This window comes from Leptodactylus fuscus, chromosome 10 (genome assembly GCF_031893055.1).
Source record: "Leptodactylus fuscus isolate aLepFus1 chromosome 10, aLepFus1.hap2, whole genome shotgun sequence".
NCBI lineage: Eukaryota > Metazoa > Chordata > Amphibia > Anura > Leptodactylidae > Leptodactylus > Leptodactylus fuscus.
The window spans coordinates 44,236,893-44,255,872 of NC_134274.1; the positions used below are offsets into that span (position 1 = coordinate 44,236,893).

The 18,980-nt window shown below is 40.5% G+C and overlaps 1 protein-coding gene across 1 annotated transcript in view; it reads right to left on the reverse strand.

Moving 5' to 3' along the window:
• CDH23 (cadherin related 23) overlaps nucleotides 1-18,980 on the reverse strand; it is an 832,275-nt gene that overhangs the window by 751,553 nt on the left and 61,742 nt on the right. The window contains exon 2 of the mRNA XM_075257430.1: nucleotides 710-784. Within this exon, the coding sequence (XP_075113531.1) occupies nucleotides 710-779 (70 nt within the window). The 5' untranslated portion in view covers nucleotides 780-784. The remainder of the gene's footprint in view (nucleotides 1-709; nucleotides 785-18,980) is intronic.

The window sequence follows — 18,980 nt, forward strand, 5'->3', positions numbered from 1 at the left end:
TTGCGATTGGCTGGAAAATTATCGTAAATCTGATTTTAAAATAGCTGACAATCTAGATAATGCTTTGTACATAATTGAACTGGAGTAACCCCTAAATTTAGAGTTTAACTCTCCTTTAATTTTTTTTTTTTTTTTTTTTTTTTTTTTTGCTATTGTGTCCGGGGGTTTTTTGTGAACATTTTTGCAATATATTTAATGAACCTAAATTCATTTTAATAAAGGGTTACTAGAGAGAATTCTAGAGCCTGTTTTCTAAGTTTGCCTAAATCAGGTTTCTCTAAGTCAGGTTGCCAGAGAAAATCCATACACATTTGTTATGCCAGTATGGAGAGCTGAGTAATTTTTCCAAAGGGGTGCGGTCACTTTAAATTGCTGTTACACGTAGAAAAAAGGTTTTAAATTTTAATGTGTATCCAAGAGATACAGCCAGTTGAAGTGACTCTTCCTGGCAATGCTTAGAGCAATACTAGTAGAAACAGACTGTTTTCTATTAAAAGTTCGATAGGTTAAGTTAAATTAAATTAAGAAGATTACAAAAATGTTCACTAAACACCCTCTAGTACAATAGCAGAAAATAGAAATAAAATGGGGGTTCCACTTTAAATCAATAGATTGTGACAACAACAACAACAAACAGAAAACATTCTAAAAGGAAACAAGTCTCTGCTACCCATAGCAACCAACCACCCAGATATCTAAAAGTACTTACCCATAGAGAAAGATGGCATAAGAAAAATAAAGGTGAAGAGAAAATCCCAGAAAGCCATGTGTCCCTTCATAATTCCTGCATAAAGACAGACAGAAAATGGTTAATACTTTATGGAAGACTAGCCTTATTCTACTTTTCACATGCAATGTTGTAATTGTACGGAACTAGCATGGGACAAAACATTTGTTGTACTTCAGTAATAACACCACACCTGAAGAAGGGATCAGAGTTATCCAGAAAGCTTGTAATTTGTCATCATTATTAGAGATGAGCGAGTAGTACTCGATCGAGTAGGTATTCGATCGTATACTACGGTATTCGAAATACTTGTACTCGATCGAGTACCACTTGCTATTTCAATGTAAAAGTTCGATGCAGAACCAGCATTGATTGGCCGAATGCTATACAGTCGGCCAAGCAACGCTGGTTCTTCTCCTACCTAGTCTTCTCTGTGCAGCTTCCCCGCGGCGTCTTCCGTCTCTTCATTCACTCTGCCAGGCATCGGGCCTGGGCAGAGCCGACTGCGCATGTCCGCTTGTAGTGCAGGCATGCACAGTCGGCTCTGCCCAGGCCCGATGCCTGGCAGAGTGAATTCAGAGCCGGAAGATGCCGTGGGGACGCTGCACGGAGAAGACTTCTCGGAGGATCCAGCTCAACCCTCACTCGTGGACTTGGTAAGTATAAATTGTTCGAACGTTGCCTACCCCTGAAACGAGCATTTTCCCCCCATAGATTATAATAGGGTTCGATATTCAATTCGAGTAGTCGAATATTGAGGGGCTACTCGAAACGAATATCGAACCTCGAACATTTTACTGTTCGCTCATCTCTAATCATTATTAGTTGGCCATTAAAAAAGGTATCAACTACTGAAGTTTTTTGTTTTTTGTATTTAAATAACCTACCACACTCCGATGGTCTATGCCAGTTGTGAGTGAACAGTGTCACAAACAGTGTCACAAACTACCATGGATCTACAATATAAATTTGGTAGCAAATTGTGAGTGTTCATTTGGTGGCTGCTACATTACAAGGTTTATTCTTAAACACATTTCCAACATTTGTGTTCAACTTAAATGAAGGCAATTTTAAAGGTAAAAATAGAGCTAGACTTGTATGGTATGTACGGTGACAAGAGAGGTTTGCCAAGTTACAAGAACAAGACAAGAGGGAAAAAGCTGTTCTAAATACCTTAAAACTTAAAGTCTATAATACTTGGAATTGTACTATTTTAGAATAAATTAACATAGCTCTAGAGACCTAGACAGAAGGTATTCTAAAATGTAGAACGTTACAAAGATGGAGCTTTCAAGAGAGTAATATTTGTGATGTAGACATTAATATAATAAAATATTGGTTCTTAAATCTAAGAAAGGAACAATGATATGAACTGTATGCACTGGTATGAAGTGGGATAAACTATATAAAGGGAACCTTCCACTATGCCCTTATTTCATGCCAACAAAATATTTTCTCCATAGGATACACTCAACAAGCGATTACGATGAACATCTGATGTTACATGGACTATACTATGCGTCACACTTAAGGATTATACAATTCCAATTAGTTCACACTGTGAAAAACAGGTAACTTGACACTTCATAGAAAATTCACTTCCCTAGAGACAAACTTGATATAGGCATATACAACAGATGGCAAACTCCCAGGATTGTAACTTATCTAGGCACGCCTTGATATGTTCATTCTATAGCTCCCATCTCAGATGATGCAGCACAAAATGATCCATCTACTGAAATTTCAGAAAATTATGACCTCATGGTGGCCATGTTAGAGTAGGCTTTAAAGTGATCTTATTGGGTGACATGTTTAACAGCAGGGTATGAGGGTTGTAATATATAGGCTTATAGAATTTGGAACTGGAATTCTTACTAAGCAGCAGAGTAAATACTAGAAGAATCAGTGAGTGCGGCTCCAAATCTTATCCTATAAAATCGGAGCTCAGCCTTTCCCCCACCATCATATAAATTGTTTATCATGATACCCTCCGTCATATAAACTTGTATATCACAGAGCTCAGCTACTCCAATGATTCGGCTTAAATTTGCCTTCTCAGAAAATTCAAAAATATTTTCAAACGTGGAATTTTCATTACCATGAGGTCTTAAAGGAGACTCCAAGAGTTTTTCTAGACTTTGCCTGAAGTTAGAATTTTGGAGCTTAATTTGCCCCTCAAGTTTCATTTACCTTAAGAGTGCCATTACAGAGACTGGCAAGTGTTCTCTCCCAGGCCTACTGCAAATGAAGCCTAAGCTGCTCATGACAGAGTGGTGTAATGCAAAAAATTAAAGATAATAGTATAAAAATCTAGTTCTATAGGATGCCTATACTGTTGCATTTGATCTGCGCACTCTAATACGTGTTTATTTTGCAGTATTTCTCGTTGAATAAAAAATGTATACCTCTACTGTATGGGGGGGGGGTTGCTGGGTTGGGTTTCATAGTTGGGTTTCTGACAAGTGCCAGACCGTGTGAAGTTCCTGCTTTAAATGGCCGTATCCACTGGCAACCAATCAAGACAAAATACCGTCACCTCTGATTTATATTTACAAAAAATTTTAACAATGTTCTGCAAATGGAAATCTAGTTCTATTTGTGGGGAATCCCCATTAAAGACCCCTCTCTAGGTGATCATTAAGTCACTGCTAAATCTGGTTTAGAAAACCACCGCGAGCACTGGATAGCTAAATTTCATTTTACACAGGTCAACGTTTTTTGTACAGAAGATGGATAGTATTTTATGTACTTTGTAAATTTGCAACTATAAAAGTTTTTTTTTATGAAATGGTCTGTAAACTTTACGATTTTAAGCAGTGATAATTGATAGTCTGAAATGTGTGAAGGCCTCAATTTCCCATGTTTTAATGTGAGAATCTAATATTGGGTTCACCAGTGTTCAGGCACCAGATTTCACTTAAAATGGGCGGAGTGAAAAGTCCTGCAAGCAGAAGTCATTGGAAATCCGGATGACCAGTTTCCCCATGTACTGCTTTTTAAGAGGATAGGTTTTCCATCTCTTGGGACTCCAAGCAGACCCAAAGGACAGAAACTTGAATGCTAGTGCGAACTTAATGTAAAACTATGTGAATGTCAGCAGAAAGATCCCCTTACTGATACATATAAAGATACTGTATACAGCAGTTCACCTATTGTCAGTTTATTACAGCACAGAGAACAGTAAAATCAAACTGTGCTCTATTAAGCAAATAGGCAAGTAACCCGTAGAACACCTATGTCTTCAATTTGACTTTTTCCTAAGGAAACATCACTTTGGTAGCGGTCTTTTTTTTCACACCAAGTCAATGTAGGCCAAGCTATTATTATTCATACACTGTGCATATGTTTTTTTCTTGCACGAGTAAGAATCAGACTAAAATTATGACAAATGCTCCCCAAAAGTCATGTACGCTGTAATGATAAAATCAAAATTGGTTGTAGGACTGGTCATGTACAGTACATTGCAGGTAACCACTGAGCACACGAACCATACAAAAAAAATAATTAAACCAGAGTTATGAAATATTTGGACATGAACACTTGGATATTACCTTGTACAAGGTTGGGCAGATACATTCTATAGTCTTTTTTCCAATCATGCTTGTAAAAGGTCAGCAATTCATTGCTGGGAGAGAAAAAAAAAAAAACTGTGCCAAGCTGCAATGCTGGAAAATGCATAGACAACTCACAATCCAGTACTCGGCACAAGAAGAGACTTAGGTGCTCCCATGAGGAACACAATCTCATTACGTCCTTGTGACCTACAGTGATTTAGGTTTCAGGTTTGTTCCACTGTGGAACATTTCTAAGATATAACTATGTGAGATCTGACCTGTTGACTACCCCTAGGGGACTACTTTTACTCATCCATAGAAGGACCAATGACCGAGTATATGCTAGGGAAGGAAAAACACTGGTAAGATTAACTCAATTCTCAGTATCTGTAAGTGGCACACACCACAACTACACTGGTTCTTTTCTGAACTTCCAAGAAAAAAGTCTATAAACATATGCTAAATATCGTCAATCAATAAATCAATATTAGAAAATAAATTCAACAGACTTTTGCCATGAAATGTGAAACTAACCCATCCAGATTAAAACCTGGAAACTAATCATTTCACGCAAGTTGTTGTTTTTTTTTTTTTTTTTTTTTTTTTTTTTTTTGGGGGGGGGGGGAGTGATTTTAGGGTTGTGCGATTAATTTCAAGCATTATACCTTGATTAAGATTAATGGCTCACTAAAAGCACATTACTCACCTCTCCTGGACACCATCGTGATTCCCTTCTCTCTTCGGGTTTTCTAACTGATGTCAAGTACAGCTGAGATGACACTAGTCTATGCATCACATGACCTGTAGATGCCCAATCACAGGGTACTGTGGTCTCGGATGTCAGTCAGAAGCACCAAAAGAGAATAGAGCCACACCAGAGCACAGGAGAGTTAAGTAATACTATTTTATAGGTTTGATCACCAGGTCTGTTCATTTTACTCAGGGGTTTAAAGGGACCCCAGAGTATATTAATTGTAGTTCCTAGGTCTTCTTTCAGATGTGTCCAGTGTAAACAAAACTGCAAGTAGAACCCCAGAAATATTGTAATAACTCAACCGAAATAACTGACGTGAACAAAATCAAGTTGGGTATGCAGTGTTCAGTTTCAGTTCTTTTTTGATTAAAAAAAATAAAATAAAAATTAAAAAAAATTGCCCAAACCTAGGTGATTTCCACTTTGTTTTTCGGTTGTGGAATTTACTAATATTTGAATGTGGCAATACCTAATAAATTTAATTATTGTGTTTATTTTTTATTGACGCTAGCCTATGGATGTTAGCCTATTATATGCTAACATTCACTGGTTGACAACCATTGATGGCTTCCTTTTCAGTGTCTACTCAAAGATGGTACAGGAAATGTCACTATGGTCAATTCACCCACATTTAGTAGTTTGTCAAGCACATGGCAATAGTAGAATACTCACAGACTAACTAGATACTAGAAGATACAACTTTATTCATCTGTAAAGACAGAACTACCCTGATATCAACTTGGAGGCAGAAACCTGCAGATCCAACAAAGGGAATAGGTTCTTGTCAGTAATAAAAGACAATTACCTATCGCAACTAGTGCAGGACCCAACAAGAGGCGAGGCACTTTTAGACCTAATTTTAACAAATGAACCTGACACATTATCAAAAGTGGAGGTTGGGGGACATCTGGGTAATAATGACCGTAACATAATAAGTTTTCTTGTACACATTAAGAAGACGTTCATTAGAGGGGGTACAAAAACACTAAACTTCAGGAAGGCAAATTTTAACCAGCAGAGAGAGGAGCTTAGCAGCATAAACTGGGACAATGTCCTCAACGTGACGGGAACACAAACTAAATGGGACATCTTCAAAAATATACTAAATAAGAGCACTAGAAAACACATACCCTATGGGAATAAGCGGGCGAGAAATCATAGAAAACCAATATGGCTAACTAAAACAGTACAGAATGCAATGAGGGATAAAAAGGAAGCATTTAAAGTACTAAAACAAGAAAGTAGCGACACAGCATTAAAAAACTATAAGGAGAAAAATAAATTGTGCAAAAAACAAATAAAGGAGGCGAAGATTGAGGCTGAGAGAAAAATTGCCAAGGAAAGTAAAAGTAGGAGGAGGATGAGGAAAAAGCACAAGTATTAAATGCCTTCTTCTCTACAGTGTTTACACAAGAAAATCCATTGGCCAACAACATGATTAGGGGTAATGTAAACTCTCAATTAAATGTCATCTGCTTAACCCAGGAAGAAGTGCAGCGCCGCCTGCAAAACACTAAAATAGAGAAATCGCCCGGTCCAGATGGTATACACCCCCGAGTTCTTAGGGAATTAAGCATGGTCATAGATAGACCCTTGTATCTAATATTTAAGGATTCAGTAATGACTGGGTCTGTTCCACAGGATTGGCGAATAGCAAATGTGGTGCCAATTTTCAAAAAGGGGTGTAAAAGGGAACCTGGAAACTATAGGCCAGTAAGTTTAACTTCTGTGGTGGGAAAGATATTTGAGGGCTTTCTAAGAGATGCTATCCTGGAGTATCTCAATGTAAATAATCTTATAACACCAAATCAGCATGGGTTTATGAGGAATCGGTCCTGTCAGACTAATCTGATCAGCTTCTATGAGGAGGTAAGTTCAAGACTGGACATGGGTAATGCAGTAGACGTGGTGTACCTGGACTTTTCAAAGGCTTTTGATACTGTTCCACATAAACGGTTGGTATGCAAAATGAGAATGTTGGGACTGGGGGAAAACATATGCATTTGGGTTAGCAACTGGCTCACTGATAGGAAACAGAGGGTACTTGTTAATGGTAAATATTCAGACTGGGCCACAGTCACCAGTGGGGTGCCACAAGGGTCAGTATTGGGTCCTCTCTTGTTTAATATCTTTATTAATGACCTGGTAGAGGGTTTACAAAGCAGGGTGTCTATATTTGCAGATGATACTAAACTTTGTAGGGTAATCAATAATGAGGAGGATAGTAGAATATTACAAGGGGTTCTAAGGAAACTGGAAGCATGGGCAGAGACTTGGCAAATGAATTTTAATGTTGACAAATGTAAAGTAATGCACTTTGGGCGACGTAATAAAATGTATGACTATGTACTAAATAGTAAATTACTGGGTAAGACTGTCAATGAAAAAGACTTCGGGATTTTGGTGGACAGCAAGCTTACCTTTAATGACCAGTGCCAGGCAGCTGCTGCCAAGGCAAATAAAGTTATGGGATGCATCAAAAGAGGTCTAGATTCTCATGACAAGGACATAGTTATGCCTCTATAGAAATCACTGGTACGGCCACACTTAGAATATTGTGCGCAATTTTGGGCCCCGATATACTGTACAAGACATAAGTGAACTTGAAAAAGTGCAAAGACGGGCAACCAAAATGATTAGGGGAATGGGTGGACTGGAGTACAACGATAGATTAACAAACTTGGGGTTATTCAGTTTAGAGAAAAGACGTCTACGGGGAGATCTAATAACAATGTACAAATACATGAAGGGACAATACAAAGAACTTTCTAAGGATATTTTTACTCCTAGGCCAGTGACAGTGACAAGAGGACATCCACTACGTCTGGAGGAGAGAAGGTTTCACCAGTAACAGAAGGGGATTCTTCACAGTAAGAACAACGAGGCTCTGGAACTCTCTGCCCCAGGAAGTGGTGATGGTGGATTCACTGAACAAGTTCAAAGTGGGCCTGGATGCCTTTCTTGAAGAGAAAAATATAATGGGTTATGGTCTCTAGATTTTAAAGGACACGTTGATCCAGGGTTTTATACTGACTGCCAGATTTGGAGTCGGGAAGGAATTTTTTCCCCTGAAATAGGGCAATTGGTATGAGCCTCATGGGGTTTTTTGCCTTCCCCTGGATCAACACTGTAGGGGATTGTAGGGTTATAGGTTGGACTTGATGGACTAATGTCTTTATCCAACCTCATCTACTATGTAACTATGTAACTACAATGTAGTCCCAGCAACTCTACGTTACCATAACAGAATAATAGGCCACATAAATTATGTGCAACATATACTATAAAATACATGTAGAATAACATATAGTAACAACTCCACACCATACCCTACAATATACACTTATTGACAAAAACAAAGCACCAAAAAAGTTGTTGGACTCAAATGAAACTTTATGCGTATAAATGTAATGATTATAGAAATAAATTGCTATAAATTATAGCAAAAGGATAAGTTTACTGGGGAAAACTGCACAATTCTAATATCTTGTTGTGTCACCTTTGGACTGGATTCTAGATTAGAAAACATGAGTATGGAGGCATACTGGTTCTGTATGGTATCCAGAAACACAGTGCCCCCAGATGTTGCTGTTGGGTCTGTAGATCCTGCACATCTTATTGGGTACTTAAAGGGGTATTCCCATGTACATAATCATATCTATATTTGTAGACAATTAAAAGTTGAACATTTTTGCAAATATAATTAAAAATTCTGCAGAGTTTTAAAGATTTTTCTCTAACTTTCTTAGTGGTGAGAGTATGTGGCCAATGGATACGACCACAAATGCAGAAACTTTCTATGGTCTGGGTCTTGTCAGGAACCCAGCCATAATTTTATTATTATAGCTGTGTTATCAGACAGGGGCACTACATGTATCAGAAGATATCCCGGGCAGAATAAGGAAGTCATGGTGGATTTCTTACCTTAGAAAGTTCCTGCATTTATGGTCGTATCCACTGGCAACTGATCAAGGCAACAAGACTGTGACTACAAGATATATAGAGAAAATCTTTGAAACGCTGTAAAATATTTAATTACTTATATTTGCAAAAATGTTTAACTTTTAATGATCTACAAATTTAAAAATAGTTATGTACATGGGGATACCCCCTTAAACTGGCATCCTAGCTGGTCCCATAAATGCTGGATTGGCAATAAACCTGATGACTGGGCAGGCCAACAAAATGTTGCAATCTGAAAAAAGACATTCCTGGGAAAGCCTTGCTGTGTGTGGATAAGCGTCCTGCTGAAAAATGCCACGAGAAGCAATACATGCCCTGTACATACAGTATTGCTGGGCTGTTAGTGTGCCTTGAATCACGACTAGGCAAGACTGACTTGTCGAATAGATTTCAACCTTTGCAATGCATAAGGCTGAAATCCTCAGCAAATTCTGCAATCTATAAAGTCAACGACCCCTGTCTATCTAAGGGCAGGTTCACATCTGCGCCCCGGTCACAAATCACAATATGAACTCGGCCTTAGATACATTTTTGATATGAACAGTTGCATTTAAAAGACAAGTTGCAGGCTCCATAATTACACAATTAACTAAAATCAGCAAGTCATTTTAGAGGATTAATTTGCGTCAATATGAAGCTTATTCCTCCCCAGCAGAACTATTAGAACAGTCTCCGTATATGTAAAACATTACAATGTAAACACTATTTAATTGATGACAACACAACTCGGCAGGAGACTCCAGATGGTTCCTTAAAGTTAGCAATGAAGGAAAAACGGAGTAATGTAGGAATCAATGGAGCAGTCATAGCATAAAAGGAAAGCAACTCATGCTGCAACGGAAAAAGAAACAAATGGTGAATACATGACCTAACACCCGGCTATCAGACCCTATATAAAAGAGTATGGTGGCAGCATTGCGGTATCTACAACCACCACTACAGCTTGTACAGCGAGTGAGCAGCACTGCTCATGGTATAGAATCAATACTAAGACACACAATGTCTAAGTACAGGTGATTTGAGGAAGCCCTTGGTGTTGGCCATCAATACTAGAAAGTGGAAAACCGCTTCCATGTTGAGCTAGCCCCCCTTTTGCAGCTATAACTGCTTTATGCCTCTGAAATAGCTTTCCATAAAGGTGGGGATTTGTGCTTAATTGACTAAAAGGTCATTTGCACAGTCAGACACTGATTTGGATAAGATGATCGGGTCCATGATCAGCACTACAAACCATACTTAAGGCTGAAGCCCAACAATGTGGAAACGCAGCTTTTTTTGTTGCAGATTTTGCAGCAGTTTTTTGAGCCAAAGACAGGAGTGGATTGAGCAGAAGAAAAAGTATAAGAGCTTCTTATATATTACCCATTCCTTTTGTAGCCATTTTTGACTTTGACTCAAAAAAAAAAAAAAACGCAGCAAAATCTGCAACAGAAAAAGCCGCATTTCTGCAAGGTGGGGCCTTAGCCTAAGGGGGAATTCACACGATATAATGTGGCACGGATCCTGGCATGCTAAATTGCTTAAGAATCAGCGCTGCAAAAAAGAATCCTATTGACTTTAATGAGTTCTGTTTAACGCGCGTAACACACGTTCTTGTGGCCGGTGGGCATGCGCAGTTGGCTGCCCAAGGCCTAGAAGTTTGAAGCCACCGCTGGAAGAAGATGCGAAGAGAGCCCGTTTCTGAAGAAGATGGAATGCGTCGCTGGAGATTTCTCTCGCAGCATTGGGGATGCCCCCAGTGCTGTTTGAGCGCTGGGAACCGCCCCCAAGTGCTGCAAGAGAACTCATTTGCCTACCGACAAAAACCAGATACAGAACAGCGGCGTGGAGAAGACATCTAAAAGGTAGGAGAATAATAATAGCCTTTCTTAAGGCTATTTTTTTTTTTTTTTCTTCTTATGGTAGAGTTGGAAGGGACCTCAAGGGCCATCGGGTCCAACCCCCTGCGAGTGCAGGTTTTCCTAAATCATCCCAGCTATATGTTTATCCAGATTCCGCTTGAAGATTTCCATTGATGGAGCGCCCACCACCTCCCATGGCAGCCTATTCCACTCTCTCACTACCCTCACTGTCAGAAAGTTTTTCCTAATGTCTAATCTGTATCTCTTTCCCTTTAGTTTCATCCCATTGCTTCTTGTACTTCCTTGTGCTAATGAGAATAGGGTAGATCCCTCTGCACTGTGACTACCTTTCAGATATTTGTAGACTGCTATTAAATCTCCCCTCAGCCTTCTCTTCTGCAAACTAAACAATCCCAGTTATTTTAACCGCTCCTCATAGGACATGGTTTGCAGACCTTCCACCATTTTGGTTGCTCTTCTCTGGACTTGCTCCAATATATCGATGTCTTTCTTGAATAGAGGCGCCTAGGTGTTAGGGACAAAAAATTGGGTTTTAATGATAGGATCCCTTTAAGTATGAGTGAAGTGGATAGGGGTGGGGGGGAGAGTAGTAGCAACAATCAGTTTCCAGAAATGGGGAAACTGATAGTCATCGGGATTAATCAGAAAATGTCCCTGGGGTGGTCACATGACTGCCTCAGGGATATGGGTAAATATACATTTTTTTTATTATTAAAGTTATTTAGAAATTAGGAGGGGAGAGGGTGTTTAGATTAGTGTAGGATTTCTAAAATATCCCGGACAACCCATTTAAGTGTTTGTGTCATAAAATTTTACCAAATTTTAGGCACAAAGTCACATTTCGTCTTTCCTGACTTGCTTGACAAGAGAGCATGGCTTAAACAAGTGTGTGCGTAAAACTGAACAAAAATGTTCGTATTAAATGTTGGTACAGGCTAGACCAATTTATGGATGTTATGAATTTTTAGACAGGCTGTTTATGCGCCATATTTAGGACACAGCTTGAGCCCCTGTAAATCTCAGTGTCTCAGAGTAAATAAGGGCTAGTGTATCTCATGAAGCTAATTTGTATTAAGGGAAATATTGTGCCCTCTCATTGGGCCACACACACTTATCTCTGACAAAAGTAAAGAATACGACCATAATGTACAGTACATGGTGTCCTAAACCGCCATAGGCCTGAAATGTATTTCCATTCCTGTGCTAGTCATGTCCACATCTTATAGAGCAAACTTAAAGGGGCTCTATCACTAGATTTTCGTGTATTTATCTAAAGATATGGCTTAATAGTCTTTAAAAAGGCTATTCAGGTGCTGCTAATCATTTGAAGAAAGACCCCCCCACCCCGTTTTTTGTTAATTACCGTGGAAATCGGTATGCAAATCAGCTCCAGGGTGCAAGCAAGGTGGGTGTTCCATGCACCCCCTTCCATCATACCTTTTGGACGCCCAACGCTGCCTCCCAGCACTCCTCCTCCTGCTTATTCACTGTCGGTGGTTTCTATTGAAGTCACACTACTGTGCATGCTCCAGAGCCAGCTCGCAATGTTCTCTATGGGAAAATGGCGCTGGAGCGTGAGCAGTAGCATGCCGGTGGGAGCGCTACTGCTCAGACGCGTGATTTCACTAGAAACTGCCGTTTCATCGTTGACGGTTTAGAGTGAAATCACGCGCGTGCGCAGTAGTGCTGGCAGTGGTAGGCATCCAGAAGGTATGGCGCAAGGGGCTGCACGGAACTCCCACCGTGCACCCTGGAACTGATTTGCATATCGATTTCCAAGGTAATTAACAAAAAACAGGGGGGGTGGGTCTTTCCTCAAAAGATTAAGAGAAACTGAGTAGTCTTTTTAAAGGCTATTCAGGCATATCTTTAGCTAAAAACATGAAAATCTAGTGATAGAGCCCCTTTAAGGGGAAGGCTATGAATTAAATTCTGAAAAATAGTAGTCACTTTGTCCATTCTTTAACAACTACCTTTGACAAAACTACTTCATGGACAAAGATACGGATCGGAGGAGTTAAATATCGGATTAGAAAGTACATTCTAGTGTAACATTGTTATTTACAGTGAAGAATTAAATGCAACTTGATTAGACTTCACAATGTAAAGTTTGATTTCTAGTTTTCTCTTGTTTTAGAATAATCTTCAAGCCATGTTCTATAGCATTTAGATGTAGACTAGAAATTGTCCTAATTTAAGGTTTCCTAAATCACATCCAACACCAGAGACATAAAGGTTACAGCTCAGTCAGCAAAAGGGGCTGGCAAACACAGCGACATGCGGCACGGATATTCATAAATTAATCTGTGAGAGAAGGAGAAAGGCCGGCGAGATCGTGAGAAAGAGAAGGTGAGCGGAAAAAAAATGGGTTACACGAGGCCAGGCCAAGGTGACACATCACAATGTAGAATACATTGCTGTACAACATATCAATAGGGTCCGCTACATCTTTTGGAAATGACAAATATAGGCTGGTATTTCAGAGTTTAAATGCCAAGCCATGTTTTTCAATGAGGTGTCTATTTTAAGGCTGCGTACAGGTTATAAAATGACTACAACTACTGTTATATTAGCCAATTTGGAATGAATGAAGAAAGAGGACCTGTTTATAGGAGTTCACCAGGATTTTATAAAATAATTTTTTTAAAAAAACCTTCTCAAGTGTTCGCCGCAATCTTACTGAATTGTCCTTCAAGTCCATAGTGATTAATTGTATAAATAATATATATTACACATACACAAAAAACTCTGCTGCAACCACAGTGATGCCTACTAGAGATGAGCGAACAGTGTTCTATCAGATATTAGGCTGTTCGGCATGTTCGAATCGAACACCGCGTGGTAAAGTGCGCCATTACTCGATTCCCCTCCCACCTTCCCTGGCGCCTTTTTTGCTCCAATAACAGCGCAGGGTAGGTGGGACAGGAACTACGACACCGGTGACGTTGAAAAAAGTAGGCAAAACCCATTGGCAGCCAAAAACATGTGACCCCTAATTTAAAAGAACAGCGATGCCCAGCTTCGCGTCATTCTGAGCTTGCAATTCACCGGGGACGGAGGTTTCCGTCCAGTTAGCTAGGGCTTAGATTCTGGGTAGGCAGGGACAGGCTAGGATAGGAAGGAGAAGACAACCAACAGCTCTTATAAGAGCTAAATTCCAGGGAGAAGCTTGTCAGTGTAACGTGGTACTGACGGGCTCAATCGCCGCAACCCAGCTTTCCCAGGATCCTGAATGGAATACACTGACAGTGTATTCCCGTATACCCCATATATACCCCCGATACCCGTTCCAACGGTGTGCCCCCCCACCTTCACCCCAAAAATACCCTGCAAGTCCCCTAGCAATAGAATTGGGGCTATATACACCCACTATTTTTGCTACTGCCATATAGTGCCATTGTCTGACTGGGAATTCAAAGAATATATTGGGCTTACATATAACTTCAATTCCAGGGAGAAGCTTGTCAGTGTAACGTGGCACTGACGGGCTCAATCGCCGCAACCCAGCTTTCCCAGGATCCTGAATGGAACACACTGACAGTGTATTCCCGTATACCCCATATATACACCCCAAATCCCCGTTCCAACGGTGTGCCCCCCCACCTTCACCTCAGAAATACCCTGCAAGTCCCCTAGCAATAGAATTGGGGCTATATACACCCACAATTTTTGCTACTGGTATATAGTGCCATTGTCTGACTGGGAATTCAAAGAATATATTGGGGCTATATACACCCACAATTTTTACTACTGGTATACAGTGCCATTGTCTGACTGGGAATTCAAAGAATATATGGGGGTTACGTGCACCCACAATTTTTGCTACTGGTATATAGTGCCAGTTTCTGACTGGGAATTCAAAGAATATATGGGGGTTACGTGCACCCACAATTTTTGCTACTGCTATATAGTGCCATTGTCTGACTGGGAATTCAAAGAATATATTGGGGTTACGTGCACCCACAATTTTTGCTACTGGTATATAGTGCCATTGTCTCACTGGGAATTCAAAGAATATATGGGGGTTATGTGCACCCACAATTTTTGCTACTGCTATATAGTGCCATTGTCTCACTGGGAATTCAAAGAATATATGGGGGTTATGTGCACCCACAATTTTTGCTACTGCTATATAGTGCCATTGTCTCACTGGGAATTCAAAGAATATATGGGGGTTATGTGCACCCACAATTTTTGCTACTGGTATATAGTGCCAGTGTCTGACTGGGAATTCAAAGAATATATGGGGGTTATGTGCACCCACAATTTTTGCTACTGGTATATAGTGCCATTGTCTGACTGGGAATTCAAAGAATATATTGGGGTTACGTGCACCCACAATTTTTGCTACTGGTATATAGTGCCATTGTCTGACTGGGAATTCAAAGAATATATGGGGGTTACGTGCACCCACAATTTTTGCTACTGCTATATAGTGCCATTGTCTCACTGGGAATTCAAAGAATATATGGGGGTTATGTTCACCCACAATTTTTGCTACTGGTATATAGTGCCAGTTTCTGACAGGGAATTCAAAGAATATATGGGGGTTACGTGCACCCTCAATTTTTGCTACTGCTATATAGTGCCATTGTCTGACTGGGAATTCAAAGAATATATGGGGGTTATGTGCACCCACAATTTTTGCTACTGGTATATAGTGCCATTGTCTGACTGGGAATTCAAAGAATATATTGAATATATAACTCTGCTGGTTAGAGGCTCCCTCCACCCTGATTTCCACCAACTCTGCTGGTTAGAGGCTCCCTCCACCCTGCTTTCCCACAACTCTGCTGGTTAGAGGCTCCCTCCACCCTGATTTCCACCAACTCTGCTGGTTAGAGGCTCCCTCCACCCTGCTTTCCCACAACTCTGCTGGTTAGAGGCTCCCTCCACCATGAATTGGTCCAAACTGGGCTGTTTAGAGGCTCCCTCCACCATGAATTGGTCCAAACTGGGGTTTTTAGAGGCTCCCTCCACCATGAATTGGTCCAAACTGGGGTTTTTAGAGGCTCCCTCCACCATGAATTTGCCCAAACTGGGCTGTTTAGAGGCTCCCTCCATCATGAATTGGTCCAAACTGGGCTGGTTAGAGGCTCCCTCCACCATGAATTGGTCCAAACTGGGTTTTTTAGAGGCTCCCTCCACCATGAATTGGTCCAAACTGGGGTTTTTAGAGGCTCCCTCCACCATGAATTGGTCCAAACTGGGGTTTTTAGAGGCTCCCTCCACCATGAATTGGTCCAAACTGGGGTTTTTAGAGGCTCCCTCCACCATGAATTTGCCCAAACTCTGCTGGTTAGAGGCTCAATCCACCCTGATTTTCAAAACAAATGTTGGTGCCAACCTCAACTTACTACAAGGGCCAAATTCACTGCTGGTGACAAGCTCTCCTCACTGCAAGTGCCAAATACACATGTTTCAAGGTGTTTTCCTACTGTCAGAGATGTGGTATTGAGTGTGTAAAGTGTGTAGTTGTTAGGCTGTGATGTTGGGGTAATAGAGGGTCTTTGGTGTGTTAGATGCCCCCAGACATGCTTCCCCTGCTGTCCCAGTGTCATTCCAGAGGTGTTGGCATCATTTCCTGGGGTGTCATAGTGGACTTAGTGACCCTCCAGACACGGATTTGGGTTTCCCCCTTAACGAGTATCTGTTCCCCATAGACTATAATGGGGTTCGAAACCCGTTCGAACACACGAACATTGAGCGGCTGTTGGAATCGAATTTCGAACCTCGAACATTTTAGTGTTCGCTCATCTCTAATGCCTACATATTAAGCACATTACTACTGAGGCCATTGATTGTGTGCAATGGCCATGCATCATGCATGTACCATGTAAAGCCACTGGGCCACAGTGTTGCCCCACTACTACAGGTTTTTTTTTTTTTTTTGTGTAGAAGGATGTTAAATGTGGCACATCTTTGGCAAATAGCCCTTTACTGTTTGAAACAAGTGTCAAATCCCCATTTTGTATCTGGCTCACCCCTTTTTGTGAAAGTGGTCAGAGTGAAGCAGAGAGCAGGGCGGAGACACCTCATCTTATTTATTCTAACACACCAAAAAACACACACACAGCAAACCTTAAAGGAATCCTATCATTCACATGGAATTTTTTGTGACTAACACTTCAGTATAGCCTTAAGAAAGGCTCTTCTCCTACCTTTAGAGGTCTTCTCCGTGCCGCCGTTCCGTAGAAATCCCGATTTTCGCCGGTATGCAAATGAGTTATCTTGCAGCACTGGGGGAGGGCCCCAGCACTCAAACAGCACTGGGGGCGTTCCCAATGCTGAGAAAGAACTCTCCAGCGCCGCCTCCATCTTCTTCAGGAACGTCCTCTTCTGGTGTCTTCTTCCAGTGCAGGAGGTGAAACTTGTAGGCCTTGGGCAGAGCTGACTACGCATGCGCACAGGCAACAAAAAAATGACCGCTTACACAGGAATTTCTACAAAACGGCGGAGCAGAGAAGACATCTAAAGGTAGGAGATGAATAGCCTTTCTTACGGCTATTCCGACGTGTTAGTCACAAAAAATTCCATCTGAATGATAGGATCCCTTTAAAACAGGATAGACGAAAAGCCATGAAGATTGCCCAATGCCCTTGCAACTCTGTTCTGCCAGTCTATAGAGTAAACTCCATTTTTCAGAGTATAGATTGCAATGTAAAGTAGTCTGTACATTCCTAATGGATAAGAGTAACCCTGACAGCTACGCTATCTCACAGGATTATGTTTGCCTGTGAGATTAATGGTTCTAAAAAAAATAGGGGGAATTTGTAAAGTTCTTGACTCTAGAATTTTTTTTTTTTTTTTTTTTTTTAAACCTGCAATAGAGTGTTGCATTTTGTTTCTTTTCTTGTCTGTGCAATATTGTACTGAGGGTGAGACACTGGACCGAAGATTTATCAAATTCAACTTAAAAAAAAAAAAAAAAAAAAAAAAAAAAAGTTACTAAAATTGTCATTCCAGCTGGAGTACGGCATAGAAAATGGAGAAAATGAAAAAAACTATTAAATCACACAATGTCAATTGAATAACTAATGTCCATATAAGCAACAGACAGTTTCTCAAATATGTTGTCCTGATCGACAACAATGGACAAGTAAGATACAGTATATACATGACATTTGCACAACACAGATCCCCCAGACTACGAGAACTGGGATGGTTTGAATGAAGCACCAGGCCCAAAACTTGTATTATTATTGAATTCCTTCCAGTAGTATTTTCAATCTGACACGCCATCCAAACTGGAGCGCAACACACCAGAATAAAAGGATTCCAATAACCACAGTAAAATCATATCATATGGAGGATCTACATAGGTCTTATACCCGAGGATGGATGGGCACATCAAGAGCAGGTCTTCCTACAGTAAAAGGATGCTCTTCATCGAGCTATTGTAAATACACAGGTTTTGGATTGCAACTCCTTAAAACCCATCTATAAAAAGATGGGGGTAAAACCATATACCAGCACCACATCTAGTATGGAGCGATGTGCATCTCTATTCTACTTTTCCTACAGTAGTTTTGGACTGGATGATGGACAGACCACCACCATCTTGGTGGAAAAAACTGGTGGACATCACCATGACTTATAAAGTTATAGTATATAAAAACAGATTGGTAAATGTCCTGATGGTGCTCCTTTTTGTAGCCCTCCACTGTGCAGAGGACTTTGCCTGAATGAACAACATATGTTTTTTCTATTTTTGTCTCTTTATGGCACACCCATGTCCATAAACACAACAGACTTAAGCTATAACTACAGTTTCAATCCATTTCCCACATCCCTATTCCCTGGTCCTGCTGGACATGTAGGAAATGACAACTTCAGCTTTTTTACTCCCAGTAACCACTGACCAAAAGCAGGGTAGCGCAATTGAAAGCCGGTGCACTGCAACGGCATCCAGTCACGCACTATGCTCTGGATTAGGCCCAATGAATGGGCCTAGTTGGGAGTGTCTTCAGGCAGAGTCACCTCACTTTTTTCTGGGAGCTGCAAGAAACTGCTCCCGGAAAAAAAAAAAAAAAAAAAAAAAAAAAAAAAAAAAAAACACACACCACAACTCCTGAGCGACTCCCATTGATTTCAATGGGAGCCGTCTTTTTGGTCAGGAT